Source organism: Miscanthus floridulus, chromosome 13 (assembly GCF_019320115.1).
Source record: "Miscanthus floridulus cultivar M001 chromosome 13, ASM1932011v1, whole genome shotgun sequence".
In the NCBI taxonomy this organism is placed as follows: Eukaryota; Viridiplantae; Streptophyta; class Magnoliopsida; order Poales; family Poaceae; genus Miscanthus; species Miscanthus floridulus.
The window spans coordinates 72,086,164-72,104,672 of record NC_089592.1 but is presented as its reverse complement, the minus strand read 5'-3'; the positions used below and the strand labels follow the sequence as shown (position 1 = coordinate 72,104,672).

General features: G+C 50.5%; 2 protein-coding genes across 2 annotated transcripts; one reads left to right on the top strand and one right to left on the bottom strand.

Annotated features, from left to right (window-relative positions):
* The first annotated feature begins 1,201 nt into the window (after window positions 1-1,201).
* On the top strand, window positions 1,202-8,319 carry LOC136498934 (ABC transporter B family member 1-like). The gene is made up of 5 exons (XM_066494633.1): window positions 1,202-1,957; window positions 2,115-2,751; window positions 2,841-3,166; window positions 4,015-4,244; window positions 5,595-8,319. The coding sequence occupies exons 1-5, from the start codon at window positions 1,354-1,356 to the stop codon at window positions 7,950-7,952; spliced, it is 4,155 nt and encodes a 1,384-aa protein (XP_066350730.1). The 5' UTR covers window positions 1,202-1,353; the 3' UTR covers window positions 7,953-8,319.
* Window positions 8,320-12,218: 3,899 nt separating this feature from the next.
* On the bottom strand, window positions 12,219-16,037 carry LOC136500420 (zinc finger C2H2 protein ECU02_0310-like). Its single transcript, XM_066495763.1, has 3 exons — window positions 15,745-16,037; window positions 13,263-13,325; window positions 12,219-12,749 (listed from the first exon to the last, which is right to left on the bottom strand). Exons 1-3 carry the CDS (start codon window positions 15,951-15,953, stop codon window positions 12,647-12,649), a joined length of 375 nt encoding a protein of 124 aa, XP_066351860.1. The 5' UTR covers window positions 15,954-16,037; the 3' UTR covers window positions 12,219-12,646.
* Window positions 16,038-18,509: the final 2,472 nt, after the last annotated feature.

Sequence of the window (18,509 nt, the reverse complement as noted above, 5' to 3'; positions counted from 1 at the left end):
TCAACAAACATTTTCAACAAGCCGAGCCAGTAGATCTTAAGACCAAACAAAAACATTTTTTTCTTGAAACAAAAATAGAAAAACACCACCTATGTTACATCGTGAAGGTCAATATAGATGGACATATCCCTCTAGGAGAAACCTAACCATCTGATCGAGGCTTGTATACAAAAGATGCATTTTTTTGGAAAAAAGATAAATGATGCATTTGGAATGGATGAACAAAGAGACACAAATAATGTTGAAAAACACGCGAATGAACCCGTTTTGTGAGATGCTTTAGCTGTTCTTTATTATAACAGGTGCATATGCAACAAAAGCAAACAAATGGTTAATGATAAAGATCTAAAGCCGTTAGAATACTTCATTGCTAAAACCCATCCAAACCTAGCAAAGACCTTCGCTGTAATGATATCCAAAGCACGGCACAAGTTCTTGATCCTTCTCCTCCTGTTAATTCCGACTTCCCACAGTCTTGTCCAAAAAATGCAACAAAACTGAGCGAAGGAAGAAATACGAATTTCTTGTAGAGCACAAAGCACAAGAGGTTTTCAATCGGCCATAGATTCCGTGATGAGAAGGCCTGTTCGCTTGTGTTATAATCTATACTTTTCGACTTAGTTTTTTTTTCAGTCAAAAAAATATTTTTCTCTCACAGCAAATCAGCCGGAACAATGTTTTGACTTTTTTCAGCGAAGGTAAGAGCAAGTATAATAACAGGCTGTAAGCCGACTAAATGCTGAGGTGAAGGAGAGAGAAGAAGCGGGCTGTAAGCTTACAGCTGGCTTTGGCACAAGAACTAAAAAAAATCTGTGAGAGAGACAAGTGGGCCATATATTCACTGTAAAGAGCTAACTACTGTATGAGTAGACTAAAAAAAAACTAAAAAAAAACCTTACAACCAGCCAGCCGATTATATTATTAGCCTTGCTCTAACAGGTAACCAGCCAGCCGACTATATTATTAGTCTTGCTCTAACGGGCCTGATAACGATAGAACGCAACGCGCAGCATACATCCATTCGTTCGTTTTCGACAGTACGGGAGGAGTACTGTTCAAGTAGGCCCCCGTACATTCACAGTCTCTACTACTCGTACTCGTACAAAGACGTGAGCTGCCTGGGATTGGAGCCTTGCACAGTGAGAGCCCTCTCTATCACTACTGTCTCAAGTCCTATAAACCAAGGCCAAGCCAAGCCAATTATAAAGAGGCGTGACAAGCAAAACTCCCAATTCAATCCACCCCTCCTCCCTCTCCGCATCCTCTGCTCTGCGCCAGCCACTCTGCCGAGGTGGGGGCAGAGGAGAGGAGAGCTCCCCCTCCCTCCCTCGGTCCCTCCCCGGCCCCCGATCGATGTCTAGCAGCGACCCGGAGGAGATCAGGGCGCGCGTCGTCGTCCTCGGCGCCCCGCAAGCCGACGCCGGCGACGAGTGGGCCCGCCCCGAGCTCGAGGCCTTCCACCTGCCCTCTCCCGCCCACCAGCCTCCTGGCTTCCTAGCCGGGCAACAACCGGAAGCTGCAGAGCAACCCACGCTCCCTGCTCCTGCTGGCCGCCGCAGCAGCGACACATCCACTGGTGGTGCTGCTCCGGCTGCTGCTGATCCTCCTTCTCCGCCTCCGCCGCCGGCTCCTTTCGAGACGGAGCAGCCGCCCAATGCCAGGCCGGCCTCCTCCGCCGGCGCCGGCGCCAATGACAACAAGAAGCCCACCCCGCCCGCCGCGCTGCGCGACCTCTTCCGCTTCGCCGACGGCCTCGACTGCGCGCTCATGCTCGTCGGCACCCTCGGCGCGCTCGTCCACGGCTGCTCGCTCCCCGTCTTCCTCCGCTTCTTCGCCGACCTCGTCGACTCCTTCGGCTCCCACGCCGACGACCCGGACACCATGGTCCGCCTCGTCGTCAAGTACGCCTTCTACTTCCTCGTCGTCGGAGCCGCAATCTGGGCGTCCTCGTGGGCAGGTAACCAACGTTATTCCTCCTCCTCCTCCTCCTCCTGCTGCTGCTGCTCGCGTCGCGAATTGTCTGTCAATTCGGATTGCATGACGCATCACATCGCTCAATCAATCGCCATGGCTTGAGATGAGATCTTCAAACCGCTCGCTCGTTCCGCTCGCAGAGATCTCCTGCTGGATGTGGACCGGCGAGCGGCAGTCGACGCGGATGCGGATCCGCTACCTGGACGCGGCGCTGCGGCAGGACGTGTCCTTCTTCGACACCGACGTGCGCGCCTCGGACGTCATCTACGCCATCAACGTGGACGCCGTGGTGGTGCAGGACGCCATCAGCGAGAAGCTGGGCAACCTCGTCCACTACATGGCCACCTTCGTGGCGGGCTTCGTCGTGGGCTTCACCGCGGCGTGGCAGCTGGCGCTCGTCACGCTCGCCGCCGTGCCGCTCATCGCCGTCATCGGGGGGCTCAGCGCCGCCGCGCTCGCCAAGCTCTCCTCCCGGAGCCAGGACTCACTCTCGGGCGCCAGCGGCATCGCGGAGCAGGCGCTCGCGCAGATACGGATCGTGCAGGCCTTCGTCGGCGAGGAGCGCGAAATGCGGGCCTACTCGGCGGCGCTGGCCGTCGCGCAGAAGATCGGATACCGCAGCGGCTTCGCCAAGGGACTCGGCCTCGGCGGCACCTACTTCACCGTCTTCTGCTGCTACGGCCTCCTGCTCTGGTACGGCGGACACCTCGTCCGCGGCCACCACACCAACGGAGGGCTCGCCATCGCCACCATGTTCTCCGTCATGATCGGCGGGCTGTAAGATCGATCGCTTCCTCCCTCTCCTGTTCTCCGTCATGACACAGCATGTACGCTAGCTTACTGGTCTGTGGATCGCGTGCGTCCAGGGCCCTCGGGCAGTCGGCGCCGAGCATGGCCGCGTTAGCCAAGGCGCGCGTGGCGGCCGCCAAGATCTTCCGCATCATCGACCACAGGCGGGGCATCTCCTCGCGGGACGGCGAGGACGGCGGCGGCGTGGAGCTGGAGTCGGTGACGGGGCGGGTGGAGATGAGGGGCGTGGACTTCGCGTACCCGTCGCGGCTGGACGTCCCCATCCTGCGCGGCTTCTCGCTGAGCGTGCCCGCCGGGAAGACCATCGCGCTGGTGGGCAGCTCCGGCTCCGGGAAGAGCACGGTGGTGTCGCTCATCGAGAGGTTCTACGACCCCAGCGCAGGTATACCTAGTACCGTACCAATTCTAGCTTTAGCGCATTGATTAACTGGGTTTTTAGTGTTGGAGGAGTTCACCTGCTTGCCAATTGCCATGGCCATCACACATCAGCATACATCGCCATTGCCAACTGCCATTGCTGCCTTGCTGGGTAGTACTAGATAGAAGAAGCTTCCACTGTAGGAGTAGAGTAGGAGTACATTGCAAGCAGATGTGAATTCACGTTGACAAGGAAATGAAGTGAATGCTTGGAGCAGAGCTGGCCGGCCTCATGGGCTGCTACCTCCTAGCTAGTCAACCAACCATCCTGTTTCTTTTCTTTCTTGTGGTTGTGTTTGTGGTCATGCATTCACACAGCTAGAGCTAGGTGGTGCCTGCAATGCGAGACAAAGGAAAACTATTTGCCTGGCAAGATGCTACTGTTGCCTCGCACATGCATGCCACTCTTTGAGCCTTGACCGACTGACTGACTACTCAGGACTCGTTTAGTTCCCGGACGTAAAGTTTTGGGCAAGACGAATTTAAGCCTACGTAATCCGTTATTAGCACATACGTGTACCGTAGCATTTTATTGTTAAATCATGGACTAATTAGATTTAAAAGATTCGTCTCGTAAAGGAGTCATAATCTGTGCAATTATTTATTTTGTAGTCTATATTTAATACTTTATGTATGTCTCAAACATTCGATGAGACATGGTGCAAACTTCTCTTTAGGAACTAAACAAGGCCTCAGTGAGATAGAATGGTTCCAGTTTTGTTGACACGTACTCCTATAGTATACTAGTCCTGTAGATTTTTCAAATCAAACAAAAAGAAAGAAATGAAGTCTGAAATTTGTTGGTTTTGGCAGGGCAAATCCTACTGGACGGGCACGAGCTCAAGTCGCTGAAGCTCCGGTGGCTCCGGCAGCAGATTGGGCTGGTGAGCCAGGAGCCGACGCTGTTCGCGACGAGCATCAAGGAGAACCTGCTGCTGGGGCGGGACAGCCAGAGCGCGACGCAGGCGGAGATGGAGGAGGCGGCCAGGGTGGCCAACGCGCACTCCTTCATCATCAAGCTCCCCGACGGCTACGACACGCAGGTCCGTCCGTAGCGCTAGCTTACTAGCAGCACTGTGCTGGCCTTTTCTTGCTCGCCACCGTTGCTGCCTGTTTTGTGCCTGTTGTTCTCCAACCCATTTGTCAGTGTCTAGACCACCATGCCTGTCTGCCTAGGTGCTCGCTGCTCCCCGTTTCCTTTCCTTTCTTTTCCCTACCCTGCCTTTTACTAGCTTTTTTCTCATCTGCATGCAGCCTTTTCTTTTCTCCATGTCATGAGAGGATGCATGTAGCATCTTGCCATCCATTTCATTCATGCGTCGCGCTCGTGCCCCCGGGTAGCCTCAGATCAGATACTGTTTGTGTTTGTTAGGCCGCAGCAGCGGCACATGAGAGCTCATGACAGGCAGCACCACCAACGCCATGTCGCCGTGGAGGGGTCGGGTCCATTCCATCACAGCACGGCACTACTCATCCATCACATAGATACCAGTAGACAGACACTGGTGCTAGTACTAGGGATGGGCGAGCAATTGCTTGTTAGGAGCCTGTTGCTATCACAATTGCTGTGTGGGTTACCAACAAGTAACATGCCAGGATGCTCTGCTATCACACACAGGACAGCAGAGGGTCCCTTTCTCAACACAATACTCTACTAGCACTTGCTGCTGGGTGCTGAGTGCAGAGGGAGATGAATGGATGATGAGCAGCTAGAGGAAGAGCCAAAAAAGGTTAATAACAATAGTAAAAAGATTAAGAATCAACCTGGGGTACGTAGAAAGAGGTAGAATTCCTAAGAATAACAGATTCCAAGCTGGTATTTTGTCAGGAATGTCAAGTTGATTTGATCCCAGTGCAAGCAAGAATTATCAATCACTCGTCCTGTCTGTACAGTCCAGCTCTTCCTACTCTACTTAGAGCACTACGGTACTACTGGTGGTAGGTATCTTCCACTTCTCTTAATATAATCTGTCATGAGAGAGAAAGAGAGTCCGTCAAGCCCATGCTGCTGCTTATTTTAATCACTGTCAATGGCAGGCAGTCTGGTTAGTTAATAACATCTGGGAAGGGTTTAATCAAATCAGATCAAATCAAATGAAATCTAAGAGGCACATGGGATATGGGCCACATAGAGCAGCTCGCCTTCCCACACTCCCATGACTGACTTGATCATGCTTGATTCCTTGCTAAGCAATGCTCGCATGCCCATGCATCGTCCCTGGTCAAACACTCTGCACCATCATAAGACTTGCTGTATTAACAAATGATTTCATTTTTGTTGTTATTAATTATGCTGGAGTAGTAGTACTAGTTTATTATTTGATGAAAAGTTTGGCGGTCAAAGTCAACCCGTTTGTTTGACCTTGCGTGCATGGCGGTGGTGGCCGGCGCAGGTTGGGGAGCGCGGCCTGCAGCTCTCCGGCGGCCAGAAGCAGCGCATCGCCATCGCCCGCGCCATGCTCAAGAACCCTGCCATCCTGCTGCTGGACGAGGCCACCAGCGCGCTCGACTCCGAGTCGGAGAAGCTCGTGCAGGAGGCGCTGGACCGCTTCATGATTGGGCGCACCACCCTGGTGATCGCGCACAGGCTGTCCACCATCCGCAAGGCCGACGTCGTGGCCGTGCTGCAGGGCGGCGCCGTCTCCGAGATGGGCACGCACGACGAGCTCATGGCCAAGGGCGAGAACGGCACCTACGCCAAGCTCATCCGCATGCAGGAGCAGGCGCACGAGGCGGCGCTCGTCAACGCCCGCCGCAGCAGCGCCAGGCCCTCCAGCGCCCGCAACTCTGTCAGCTCGCCCATCATGACGCGCAACTCCTCCTACGGCCGCTCCCCCTACTCCCGCCGCCTCTCCGACTTCTCCACCTCCGACTTCACACTCTCCATCCACGACCCGCACCACCACCACCGGACGATGGCCGACAAGCAGCTCGCGTTCCGCGCGGGGGCCAGCTCCTTCCTGCGCCTCGCCAGGATGAACTCGCCCGAGTGGGCCTACGCGCTCGTCGGCTCCCTCGGCTCCATGGTCTGCGGCTCCTTCAGCGCCATCTTCGCCTACATCCTCAGCGCCGTGCTCAGCGTCTACTACGCGCCGGACCCGCGCTACATGAAGCGCGAGATCGCCAAGTACTGCTACCTGCTCATCGGCATGTCCTCCGCGGCGCTGCTGTTCAACACGGTGCAGCACGTGTTCTGGGACACGGTCGGCGAGAACCTCACCAAGCGGGTGCGCGAGAAGATGTTCGCCGCCGTGCTCCGCAACGAGATCGCCTGGTTCGACGCCGACGAGAACTCCAGCGCGCGCGTCGCGGCCAGGCTCGCACTCGACGCCCAGAACGTGCGCTCCGCCATCGGGGACCGCATCTCCGTCATCGTCCAGAACTCGGCGCTCATGCTCGTCGCCTGCACCGCGGGATTCGTCCTCCAGTGGCGCCTCGCGCTCGTGCTCCTCGCCGTCTTCCCGCTCGTCGTCGGCGCCACCGTCCTGCAGAAGATGTTCATGAAGGGCTTCTCGGGGGACCTGGAGGCCGCGCACGCCAGGGCCACGCAGATCGCGGGCGAGGCCGTCGCCAACCTGCGCACCGTGGCGGCGTTCAACGCGGAGCGCAAGATCACGGGGCTCTTCGAGGCCAACCTGTGCGGCCCACTCCGGCGCTGCTTCTGGAAGGGGCAGATCGCCGGGAGCGGCTACGGCGTGGCGCAGTTCCTGCTGTACGCGTCCTACGCGCTGGGGCTGTGGTACGCCGCGTGGCTGGTGAAGCACGGCATCTCCGACTTCTCGCGCACCATCCGCGTGTTCATGGTGCTCATGGTGTCCGCCAACGGCGCCGCAGAGACGCTGACGCTGGCGCCTGACTTCATCAAGGGCGGGCGCGCGATGCGTTCCGTGTTCGAGACCATCGACCGCAAGACGGAGGTGGAGCCCGACGACGTGGACGCGGCGCCGGTGCCGGAGCGGCCCAGGGGCGAGGTGGAGCTGAAGCACGTGGACTTCTCGTACCCGTCGCGGCCGGACATCCAGGTGTTCCGCGACCTGAGCCTCCGGGCGCGCGCGGGCAAGACGCTGGCGCTGGTGGGTCCGAGCGGGTGCGGCAAGAGCTCGGTGCTGGCGCTGGTGCAGCGGTTCTACGAGCCCACGTCCGGGCGCGTGCTCCTGGACGGCAAGGACGTGCGCAAGTACAACCTACGGGCGCTGCGGCGCGTGGTGGCGGTGGTGCCGCAGGAGCCGTTCCTGTTCGCGGCGAGCATCCACGACAACATCGCGTACGGGCGCGAGGGCGCGACGGAGGCGGAGGTGGTGGAGGCGGCGACGCAGGCGAACGCGCACCGGTTCATCTCGGCGCTGCCGGAGGGTTACCGGACGCAGGTGGGCGAGCGCGGGGTGCAGCTGTCGGGCGGGCAGCGGCAGCGGATCGCGATCGCGCGCGCGCTGGTGAAGCAGGCGCCCATCATGCTGCTGGACGAGGCGACCAGCGCGCTGGACGCCGAGTCGGAGCAGTGCGTGCAGGAAGCGCTGGAGCGCGCCGGGTCCGGGCGCACCACCATCGTGGTGGCGCACCGGCTGGCCACGGTGCGCAACGCGCACACCATCGCGGTGATCGACGACGGCAAGGTGGTGGAGCAAGGGTCACACTCGCACCTGCTCAAGCACCATCCCGACGGGTGCTACGCGAGGATGCTGCAGCTGCAGCGGCTGACAGGCGGTGGCGCGCCCGGGCCGTCGTCGTCGTCCAACGGGGCCGCCGCGTAGGATGGATGTATGGATCATGGATGAGTTTCGTTCTTTGAGAGATTGATGGACGAGGAAGCTGAAGTTCCGTTGCAGATGATGATACTGCATGCGCGCAACAAGGGGAGAGAAAAAAGAAGCAGAAAACACGGTGGTTCATATGATTGTACAATTTGATGATGATCTCTTTGAGTTGAGGTTTTAGGATGATGTAAACCTTCACTTCCTTTTTTTTTTTTGACTCTTCTTGCTTCTCATTCTTCTTGTTTCTCATCTGCTAGCTGGGACTGAGATTTGGAACAGATAGAAGCAACAGCATCTATCTATATACAGTGTCAGAGATGGGAATTGATCCTTGCTTGTAAGTAGACAACGGCTTAGCTCCCAAGGAACCTCAGATCATATGTACTAGTACTGTACTTAGTTAGCCCCTTATATACGCAGGTACCAAAAAGCAGATTTACTCCTTATTATTCAGTTATTTGCAATAGCAGAAACAAATAGTGACCAGAAATAAAGTAATAATGCATGAATGATTGCTGCTATCAGTCAGCGTAAACGATCGTAAATTTCCAGCCAGGAACCGTATTTTTCTTTCACACCAAACCAGCCAGCAATAAATAATGGCAAGTTCCACTATCCATTTTCAGCGAGCAGCAGAGGAGCTGAATAGTATCTATCCTTTTTCGTTTCTCTTCTCTCTCGTTCTCTACGAGGACAAGGACACTCCATCCTTTTCAGGCAGACAGGAAGCGGATCTACTGGTGAGCAGTGAGCACGCCTCAAACTGCACACCCAAGAAGAGCATTCTCTACACTCTGCTGCTCTCGACAGGATCCCGGGAATATCTACCGAATTGTCAGTGGCATAGCTATCTCTATCTGCCTAATGAATTGAGCCTGTGTTCCTGATGTCAATTGCGCTGCAGATTTGCAGACGACACGGGAAGGGTCAGGGACGTAGTACCATTAGTGCAAAGACCAAAATGGCAGGATTGCTGGAAAATGGGACCAAGGGTTTGACCTGATGAGGTTATGGTAAGGAGGAGTCACATGCAATGCAGAGTTCATCTTCCAACACACACCGTGACACCGGTCCGGAGGGACATTTGATTTCCGGCAGTGGTTGCTTTCACTGCTGCCAATCCACTAATTCTTGGTGTGTTTCTTCTTCGCTGCACATGATGGTGTGCCCCAACAGCAGCACTGGCACCAACAGGCATAGTAGGACTGAGAGAATGGATGAATTGAGGGATCGGCGCATGGTCCCTTGCTCATGAAGATGGACGCCCAAGGCCGGACGGAGTAGGACCATCCATACCATGGCTGGGCCTAGGCTCACAGAACGAAAAAGAGGTCTGCTCTGCGCTGCCCTGTCCCTCCCCGGTCCAAATCTCAAGCGCCGATGTGTCCAATCCAGCCAGCCTATCCTCGTCGAAGTTGCCCCTGTCCTTGCCATTCACCAGACACTGTTGTCTTGTCACTGTTACCTGGCAACACAACCAAGCGAAGGTTTCCTCTGCAACACACGAATATAATGCTCCTGATGATGTCCAATCCTCAATCCAATCCTATAGGATTGAGTGAGATGTGGTGAAGTTTGGCGGCTTGTTCGGTTGGCTAGTTCGTTTCGTTGCTGGTTCGTGAAAAGTACTGTTGGCTGGTTTGTGTGAGAGAAAAATATTATTTCAGCTAAAAATTTATGATCATTTACGATAAGCCATAGCCAAACGAACAGACCCTGGATGGTTCATAGGAAATGAATCATGAGATAGTACGGAGTAGCACAACGGAAGGAGCGAGTGTGCATTGGTCTTCTCAAAACATGAAAGTCATGTTTCAAGAACCTGTTTGTTTAGCGGGAGCTTCAGCACCTTCCAACCTGAATCTGGCATAAGCTCTGCTAAACAGATTTTTACTAAGGCCTTATTTAGTTTCTCCTTCTAAAATTTACTCACCGTCACATTGGATATTTGACATATGCATGGAGTATTAAATATACATTAAAAAATAACTAATTACACAGATTGCGACTAATTTGCGAGATGAATTTTTTAAGCCTAATTAGTCCATGATTTGGCAACGTGTTGCTACAGTAACATGTGCCAATGAAGCATTAATTAGGCTTAATAAATTCGTCTCGTGGATTACTGGGGACTTATGTAATTTATTTTATTATTACTATCAAACACTCACATGCGACATCCTGATGTGACATCCCTAAACTTTACTCCCTTGATTTAAACACCACCTATAGCTTAGCCTAACAATAAATCATTTTTTTGCTTCGGCTCTACGAGCAGTTTTACCAGTAAAGCTAAAGTTGCTTTGGTGAACTGTTTGACAAAACAGCCTTACATATAGATTTTCTTAAAACATGCTCTCATAGGATCATGGCCAACAAGTGTGAGGTAAAACTATGAAAATCTACTATTTTCAGCTTCATCCTATCGTATTTCTTTGTTAGAGCATGATTTAAGGAGCTTTATATAAAGTTTTTTTTTTTTGCAAAATACTTGTTTGGCGAAAAACAGCTTCAACACAGCTCTTGAAGTTGGTGGTGAAGTTGTGCAAAAAAAAATAGTTTCTCCTGATTCATCATCCCACAAAAACAGCCTGTTCGTTTCGGTTGAATTGACTTATAAGCCATGACTGAAAGTACTATTGACTGGTTTGGTGTGAGAGAAAACTACTGTTTAAGCCATGGATTATAAGCCAGATACGAGCGACTAAGCCGAAACGAACAAGCTGAAAGTCATTGTATTCATAGAATTTATTCTATCGTAGAAAAACATTTTCCATCAATCACTTCTCCTAGAGAATTAGCTTTTACATAGAATCTAGAGCAAGAGAAACTCTACCAAATTGTAGGCCCTAAGGGCACTCCCAATGCAGAAACCACTATAGTTTCTATGGGCATTAATTGTACTGCCACCTAAGCATTTTGCTGATGTGGCAAGATAGTTATTGAAGAGAGAGAACAAAAATCATAGAAACCGGGTCTAAGTTAGAAACCATGTCTATACGAGAACCAAGACACGAAGGGATGTGATTGGTAGCGAATGGAGAGAGAGTGTATGTGATTGGATAAAAAGTTGTTCTGTAGAAACTATCCATTGGACCCATGGTTTCTATACATAGTGTCTATAAAATTAATAGGTATAGAAACTATACGTAGTTTCTAGCATTGGGACTGCCCTAAGTCTCCTGTGAGATTGAGGTTGAGGTGTATAAATGCATTCCATAGGAGTTGTGCCAAGTGCATTTCTTTGTTCCATATGGCATTTGCTGGTCTCCTAGAATTTCGCTGGGCTTTCTTGGTAGCAACACCACCCACCCCCTAACAGACAGACAGACAACCTTGGTAGTGAGAGAATCGAGAGCGATCTGGATCTGGAGTTCCATCAGCACCAGCAAGTTCTGGGCCATGCCCCATGCAGCAGCACAAGCCGTAAAACCAGAGGCAAGCAACCTTTTGAATTCATTGCCACATCAACTAGCAGCAGCAGCAGTAGCTTTCAGGGAAGCAGAGATTAGATTGGATCAGAGTGTCAGACATACACAAAGGACCTTGCCAAGCCACCGGCGCATGTGTTATGTGTGCCGTGTGCGCGTCTGAACTCTCAAGAGCAGACGCAACCAATGGCAGATGGATGTATCTTATCATTAGCGCAGACACACATAGGCCTTGATGCCATCCAAATTCAAAAAAGTTTTTTCACTCTCTCTCCATCACATTAATTTTTAGCCGTTTGCATAGAGTATTAAATGTAGGTAAAAAAATAACTAATTACACAGTTTAGTTGGAAATCACGAGATGAATCTTTTGAGCCTAGTTGATCTACGATTGGACAATATTTACCAAATAAGACGAAAGTGGTACTATTCATCGGGTTCACTTTTTTTTGCAAAGTGAACGAGGCCATAGCCAGCCATTGCTTGCTTGAGATCAAAGAAACTGCATCATAATTTGTACTGAACGCTTCTTCTTTCCAGAGCAGAGCAGAGGAGGGATTTGGCTACCTACCTAGCTGTACATGTGTTCAGTCATTTCCATCCATTACTACGATGTGCTCACTCGTGCCGACGTGCCGTGCCGTGCATGGTCCCGTCCTGCTGGAGGACATCCTTCGAAGAGCTTGACAGACAAGGATGGCGTTTGCCCAGTACAGAATGATAGATCCAAAATGAAATGAGCACAACACAGCCCAAGGAATCTCTCCTCTCTACGGAAAATAGACAATTATGGGCCCTGCCATCAGCATCAGCAGCCAAAACCAGAGTCACGGAGAGCACAAGCAGAATCATGTAATAATGTAATATACATACAGATCTAGGAAATCTTCACAAAGAATGGAAGCTGACAAGTGCTGCTGTCCTGGCCGCCTCTAGCGCGAACCCTACCAGTGACATTTGGTAGCTTGTGTTCATCGAACCAGACAGGCTGTAAAACCAACTCTAGTGTTTCATAGTCTAGCAGACAACGCACAATCTGAGGCCAAATGATACGAGACATCATCATCACTAGTATGGGTCGGTAAATGATTTCATGATACAGACACACCTCTCTAAAACAACTCCCCTCCTGATCAAGCCCCACTTCAAAAGTCTTGTGCACAATAAAAACCATCTACTAACTCTGCTATTACTGAGCAAAGCAGCGTCAGATGTACGACAGCAACAAAAACACGGAACAAGTACTAACAAGAGGTTCCTTCACATGGACATAAGCTTCAGGCCATTGTCAGGCTTTCCCATTCCAGCAGCAAGTTCAGCATCAAGTTGCGTGTGTGGGGCTGGCCCAGACATTACCCTGACCCTACAATCATCCAAAGCTTGTGATTAGACAAAGCACACGCCACAGCAGACAGAATCATGCTGCTCACGTGTACCAGAACATGTCCTACATCAGATTTTTCACATGTTCCGCCAACGGGAAAGATCATACTGGTAATGTAGTATATCTGCTTTCAACCTTCAGTTACTATCACAGGACCAACACTAATTTAGCTATGGTATCATATCAAACCACACAATAAGGTCCCTCCAAGTTTTATCATCTGTTCTACTCTAGATAACAGGTCAACTGCAGAGAGCTGTATTACAGTATTCTAACCATCTGAATTCATTGGTCCTAGCAATATCAACCAACCGGTTCTTTTTTCTTCAATTGAAATTGAGAATGACCATGTAACAAGCATAGTAAGTGCAGGTCATCACATGTTTTGCCAATTGGTAGCATAAATCAAATGTGTTCAGGGAAGATTTTCTTCAACATTATCTCTGAATGATGAGTACAGCAATATTACTTAGAGCAAACAGAATGAATCACCTTTTCTTGTGGCGCTTTGAGCGGTAGTGGTCATCCTTCACGCTTTCACTTGCAAAGTAGCGACTGCAGCCAAAGCCAATACCAGATATATATGATTATCAGTAGAAGATTAGACTATAGATAGCACAATTACAAGATAAGTGCAGTTCATCACAAGCATGGTAACGCCAGCAATCACACCTTAAATTGTAGCCACATTTTACTAAAGGGCAGACCCAGTGCCGGAGGCTCCCACATGAGTGGGGTCTGGGGAAGGGAAAAACCGAGGCAAGCCTCCCCCCGCAAAATCTGCGGAGAGGCTGCTTCGAACCCGCGACCTGGTGACTCAGTGAGACAGCTCTCACCACTGCACCAGGCCTGCCCTTCTGTAGCCACATTTTACTAATCCCTCTAAATCAATTCAAGGCATCTACTATCAGTTAAATTCCAGGCAGCATCAAACCACCTAAACATCACCCAAAGTTCACCATTTTACTCTAAACTGGACAACTCAACTGAAACACACAGTTTATTAATATCAGCACAAAAGTTGGCAGCAGCTTACAAATTGTGCACGTACATACAACTAATTCATCAAATGAACCAACCCTAGCTCACTGAAATAGCCCTACTGTTTGGATAAGACAATACAAGAGTGTTCAGGAACAGCTAGTATGATCTTCTTCTATCTTTTTCTGTATATATATACCACTAAAAAGAATGAAACGGACCCATCTACCACAGGCGCGGTGAAGCCCCTGTGGCTGCGATAAAAAAAGGGTTATTTGGATCTACGCCATTATAATTCAACTTTGGTGATATGCCATTATAATTCAGCTATTCTGAAACTTGCCATTACAATTCTTCTTCTACCTGATACTTGCCATTTTCTACGTCTTTCGGGTGTCTGGGCCCACTGTCAGGCCGTATACGTGTACACATCTTCCGTATGGACCAAAACACCCCCGGCTGCTTCTCTCCCTCCATTCACTGACGTGTGGGCCCCACACGTCAGATTCTCCTTCACACACCGGCCACTCCTCCCTCTCCCTCCAACCACATCGGTGCTCCTCCTCGCTCCCACACCATGGCGGTGCCCTTCCTCCCTCAAACCACGGCGGCACCCCTCCTCCCTTTCACTCCCACCAAGGCGGCGCGGCTTGACCATGGTAGTGAGCACGGCCCGTCTCGCCCGGCGGCGCGCGTGGGGGCGCGGATCCGGCCGCCGCCTCCTCCCTGGCGGCAGATCCGGCCCCCTCCTCCCCGGCGGTGGAACCGGCCGCCACCTCCTCCTCGGCGGCGGATCTGCCCCCCCCCCCCCTCCTACCCGACAATGGAACCGGCCGCCACCTCCTCCACGGTGGTGGATCCGGCCCGCTCCACCTCCCCGGCGGCGGAACCAGCCCCAACCTCCTCCCCAGCGGTGGATCCGGCCCCCACCTCGTCCCCGGCGGTGGATCCGGCCCCCACCTCGTCCCCGGCGGCGGATCTGGCCCCCACCTCGTCCACGGCGGCGGATCCGGCCCCCACCTCGTCTCCGGTGGTGGATCCGGCCCCCACCTCGTCCCCGGCGGTGGATCCGGCCCCCAACTAAGGGAAGGTGAAACAGTATGAAAAGTTTAGAAATAAGGGGGGAGAAAAGAGGAGTGAAAGAGAGACTTCAAGGAGGGATTAGCAGATTTATGAGGGGGTTTACCCCCAAATAGAGAATTGGATATTGTGAAGCATATCAAAGAAAGAAATCACAGTCCATCCTCAATGTAAATATCAAATGGTCGGCTCTCGCAGACATCCCCATCAACAAGAAGCTCTACAGATTCAAATATGCCGGCTTTATAGTCGGTACAGCAGGAACAGTTCTCAGTTTCTACATACCGTTATAGTAGATGTTTACATCATAGATACAAAACTTATTCAATTTTGTGCCACAGGAAAATCACAAATAAAAGTTATCCCGTCCATTCTTTGATGAAGTAAACCAAATTGATGATCCTAGAATGGGTGCATGAAAATTCCCAATTGCCTAATTCCAGTGCTGAATCCCATTGCATATTTTCTTTTGTGTCCAGGAAGGGAAACAAAAAAATAATAATTGTTGGCAAATGAGGATGATGAAATAGCAAGAGATTGGAATATGTGCTATGACCTATGAGCATTCAGTATTTTAAGATCATTTTACATGATAGTACGATAAGGTTTACATCATGCATACATGGAAATTCAAATTAGTTTGCAAACATAAACATGATTTATCATTCACTAGAGTCCATCTGGTCTAGATTAGTCGTTCTTTTACCACGAATGAATTATAGCACATGCTCCACCAATGCTCAATTAGGAACCATGATAAACACAAGCGTTGCTTGAATGTGTTCATTGAGAAATATATATGGCATGGATTTTTTGCCCGTAGCAACGTACGGGCACATACCTAGCAGAGGATACGAAATAGCAGAACGGTGGAAGGAAGGGACAGGAAGGAGAGGAGAGGGGGACATCATACTCGCAGTAGAGGCAGTAGAACTGTCCCATGCCTGGGAGGTCCTCATCGACGGGGAGCTCCTTGGCTTCAGCGTCCTTGCCCTGGTCGGCCAGCTTGACGAGCTCGTCGTAGACGGCATCGTCGGCCTTGAGGAGGAACTTGCCGCGGCGAGCCGTCTTGTGCGAGAGGCGGCGCTTCTTGACCTTGCGGTGCGGGCACTTGCCTCCCATCTCGACGAAGAGCGGCGGCGGCGGCGGCGGCTAGGGTTTTCGTTTGGTAGCCGAACTGCGTAGTGGAGAAGAGAAGAACAGAGGATGCAATGCAAGGAGTAGAAGAGGGAGGACGACGGGCGGGCCAAGCAAGGAAAATCTTAATTCGTTATGTAGCCCATTGGGCCAGATGCGACTGCCCAAGGCTAAGCAGCAAAAGAAGCCCAATCGTTCATTTTGGATGTACTAGCAGCCTGTTATTGTTGCATTTCATCATTTCCTTATTTTTTGCAGTAAAATCTCAGGTATATTACAGGCAAAGAAAGATTTTGTCCTATTTGTTTCCCCATATATTTTCATCATAAAAAACGAGATCTAGGATAGGAGGGAGATAAAGCAGGCCTTTCTGGTAAACAAATCTGCGTGGCATCACGGCATCAACTACTCACTCCAATATCATTCCATCAAGTTAGTAAGGAACACTAGAGGAACTGAGAAAACAAGGGCAGCTGAGCATGTAAAAAACGCTCATGATCAGTAAGTACATTCAGATCTGTCTTCACCATTCAACAATAAAAAGCAAAACCATTACATATGCGACCAACGCAGTCGCGAGTTCATCCCACCATCACATTACAACACTGCTCAACCGTGCAAAGCATCCAACCAACAAGAACATTCTGCCATGAACTTATATACCACAGAAGTTAACAGGTTCTTTATTCTTCTTATATACATAATGTACCAGGTCAGGTTCTTACATGATCACAGCTGACAATACAACACCACTAGAGCTGCAACACGAGGACAATGAGATGGATGCCTGGTGCTTCCCTGCCTCCTTGGTAGGTAGGTTCATATACAACCCCCAACTGAGAATGGATAAAATGAACATGCCTCAGCGACCGTCTATGTCGATTGTTATAATTCAGTGTTCACAAGACACAAAAACAGCCCTAGTTACGTCAATGGAAGTAAATGCTGATACAATACAACAGGTGTTCATGGAAAAACCAGAGCAAGTGGATTGAAATAAGGGCAGGGTGGAGCGATCCACGGATCTCCAATAGTTCAACTTAATGAATTATATAAACAGAAATGAGGTAATAATTTGTCTGATTAGTTCTTTGAGTTGAACTAGAGGAGAACTGCGGATACCCATTGGAGCAACCATCCCCATCCCTTAGATTTAAACAAGCACAAAGTAATCCATGGATGATGAGACCTGGATCATGAGTCACCGCACTTGTACCGTACAGTATTGCTGGTGTTCATCCATCATATACAAGTGTTCCGAAGGCAAGTTAAAGCGCCATACCAAACTATGGCATGGAAGATGAATACAGATAGCTTGTTCATAATCATAGGCTTAGGGGGTGTTTGATTCGAGCCACTAAACTTTAGTAGCTACTAAACGGTTTAGTCACTTTTAGTAACTCTAGAGTTACTAGAAAAGACTAAAGCTCTTTTAGTAGCTTTTAGTCATAGCGTTTGGTTAAAAAGTTACTAAAGTGACTAAAAGCACTAAATTTAGTAGTACTAGACGAACCAAACAGGCCCTTATTCCCAAAAAAAACGAATAGTTCACTATCGAGCAAATCATCAATCCCAGCTATGAAGGCGGGGATCGGGAAGACACCTCGCCCAGCATAAGTGTCTGCTAAGGAAATACTGTACTGCTAGGCGCTTCCTCCAGACAATGAACTAGCAACTGAGCAGGTTCCCAATTTGACCATACATACAATTCAACTAGCGCAAAGCTTCAGGTGCTGGACAATTGATTTGTGCGGCTAAAGTAATGCGGTGAAGCTAGATTGCGAATAGAAGACGTGCTACAGTACTGTGCATCGGATCGTGAATCCTTATCCCTAGATCCAATTCCAAGGTACCTGGTGGAAGGGGGCCGGGCGAGCAAAGCAGAGGCGGCGGCAGCAGTCAGTCGAGGTCTTGGTCGTCGAAGTCGTCGGGGAAGGCGTTGAAGAAGTCGGCGTCGGGGGCGGACGGGGGGTGGCGGCCGTCGGCGTCGACCTCCATCATCCTGCTGATGGCGATGCCGACGACCATGCCCACGGAGGAGGAAGGCGCTGCGTCCTCAGAGTCCATCTCCCCCGCCGAGTCGTCACCCCAGTCCACCGCCGGCGAGGTGGAGTTGTTCATCTCGATCCCTTGATGATGGAAACGGGGTGGAACCTACTGGAAGGAGGAAGAGTTTGTAGTCCCTCTAGACCAGTAGTCTACTACAGCAGTGTGTGTGCAGGGCAGTGAGCAAAAGAAACCGGAAAAAAGTCTTACCTCCCTCGATTTGTAGCCAAGTCCATTTTTCGTCTCTGAATACTAAAATCGGGTAAAACACGTCCCTCAATTTTTAAAACCATTCATTTTATCTCCCTAATCCTGTTATAAGCAATTTTAAAGACAATTTTGCATTTTTCTTTTTTATTTATTTTGGCTGAATTTTTAAAAAATCATAGTAAATCACAGAAAAATCATAAAATATAAAATCAAATTTTGTTGGACTCCATATGAGTAGATCTATACAGTGAACATATAATATGGTATGCTTTAGTACATAGTTTT

What these genes read in the sequence shown, in the direction of transcription:
- LOC136498934 (XM_066494633.1), top strand. Translation starts at nt 1,354, where the DNA reads ATGTCTAGCAGCGACCCGGAGGAGATCAGGGCGCGCGTCGTCGTCCTC. An exon ending in GTTCTACGACCCCAGCGCAG is followed by an intron (nt 3,167 to 4,014) that starts GTATACCTAGTA and finishes TGGTTTTGGCAG; the next exon opens with GGCAAATCCTACTGGACGGG. An exon ending in CCGACGGCTACGACACGCAG is followed by an intron (nt 4,245 to 5,594) that starts GTCCGTCCGTAG and finishes TGGCCGGCGCAG; the next exon opens with GTTGGGGAGCGCGGCCTGCA.
- LOC136500420 (XM_066495763.1), bottom strand. Translation starts at nt 15,953, where the DNA reads ATGGGAGGCAAGTGCCCGCACCGCAAGGTCAAGAAGCGCCGCCTCTCG. An exon ending in TTCTACTGCCTCTACTGCGA is followed by an intron (nt 13,326 to 15,744) that starts GTATGATGTCCC and finishes CTTTGGCTGCAG; the next exon opens with TCGCTACTTTGCAAGTGAAA. An exon ending in TCAAAGCGCCACAAGAAAAG is followed by an intron (nt 12,750 to 13,262) that starts GTGATTCATTCT and finishes GGATGATTGTAG; the next exon opens with GGTCAGGGTAATGTCTGGGC.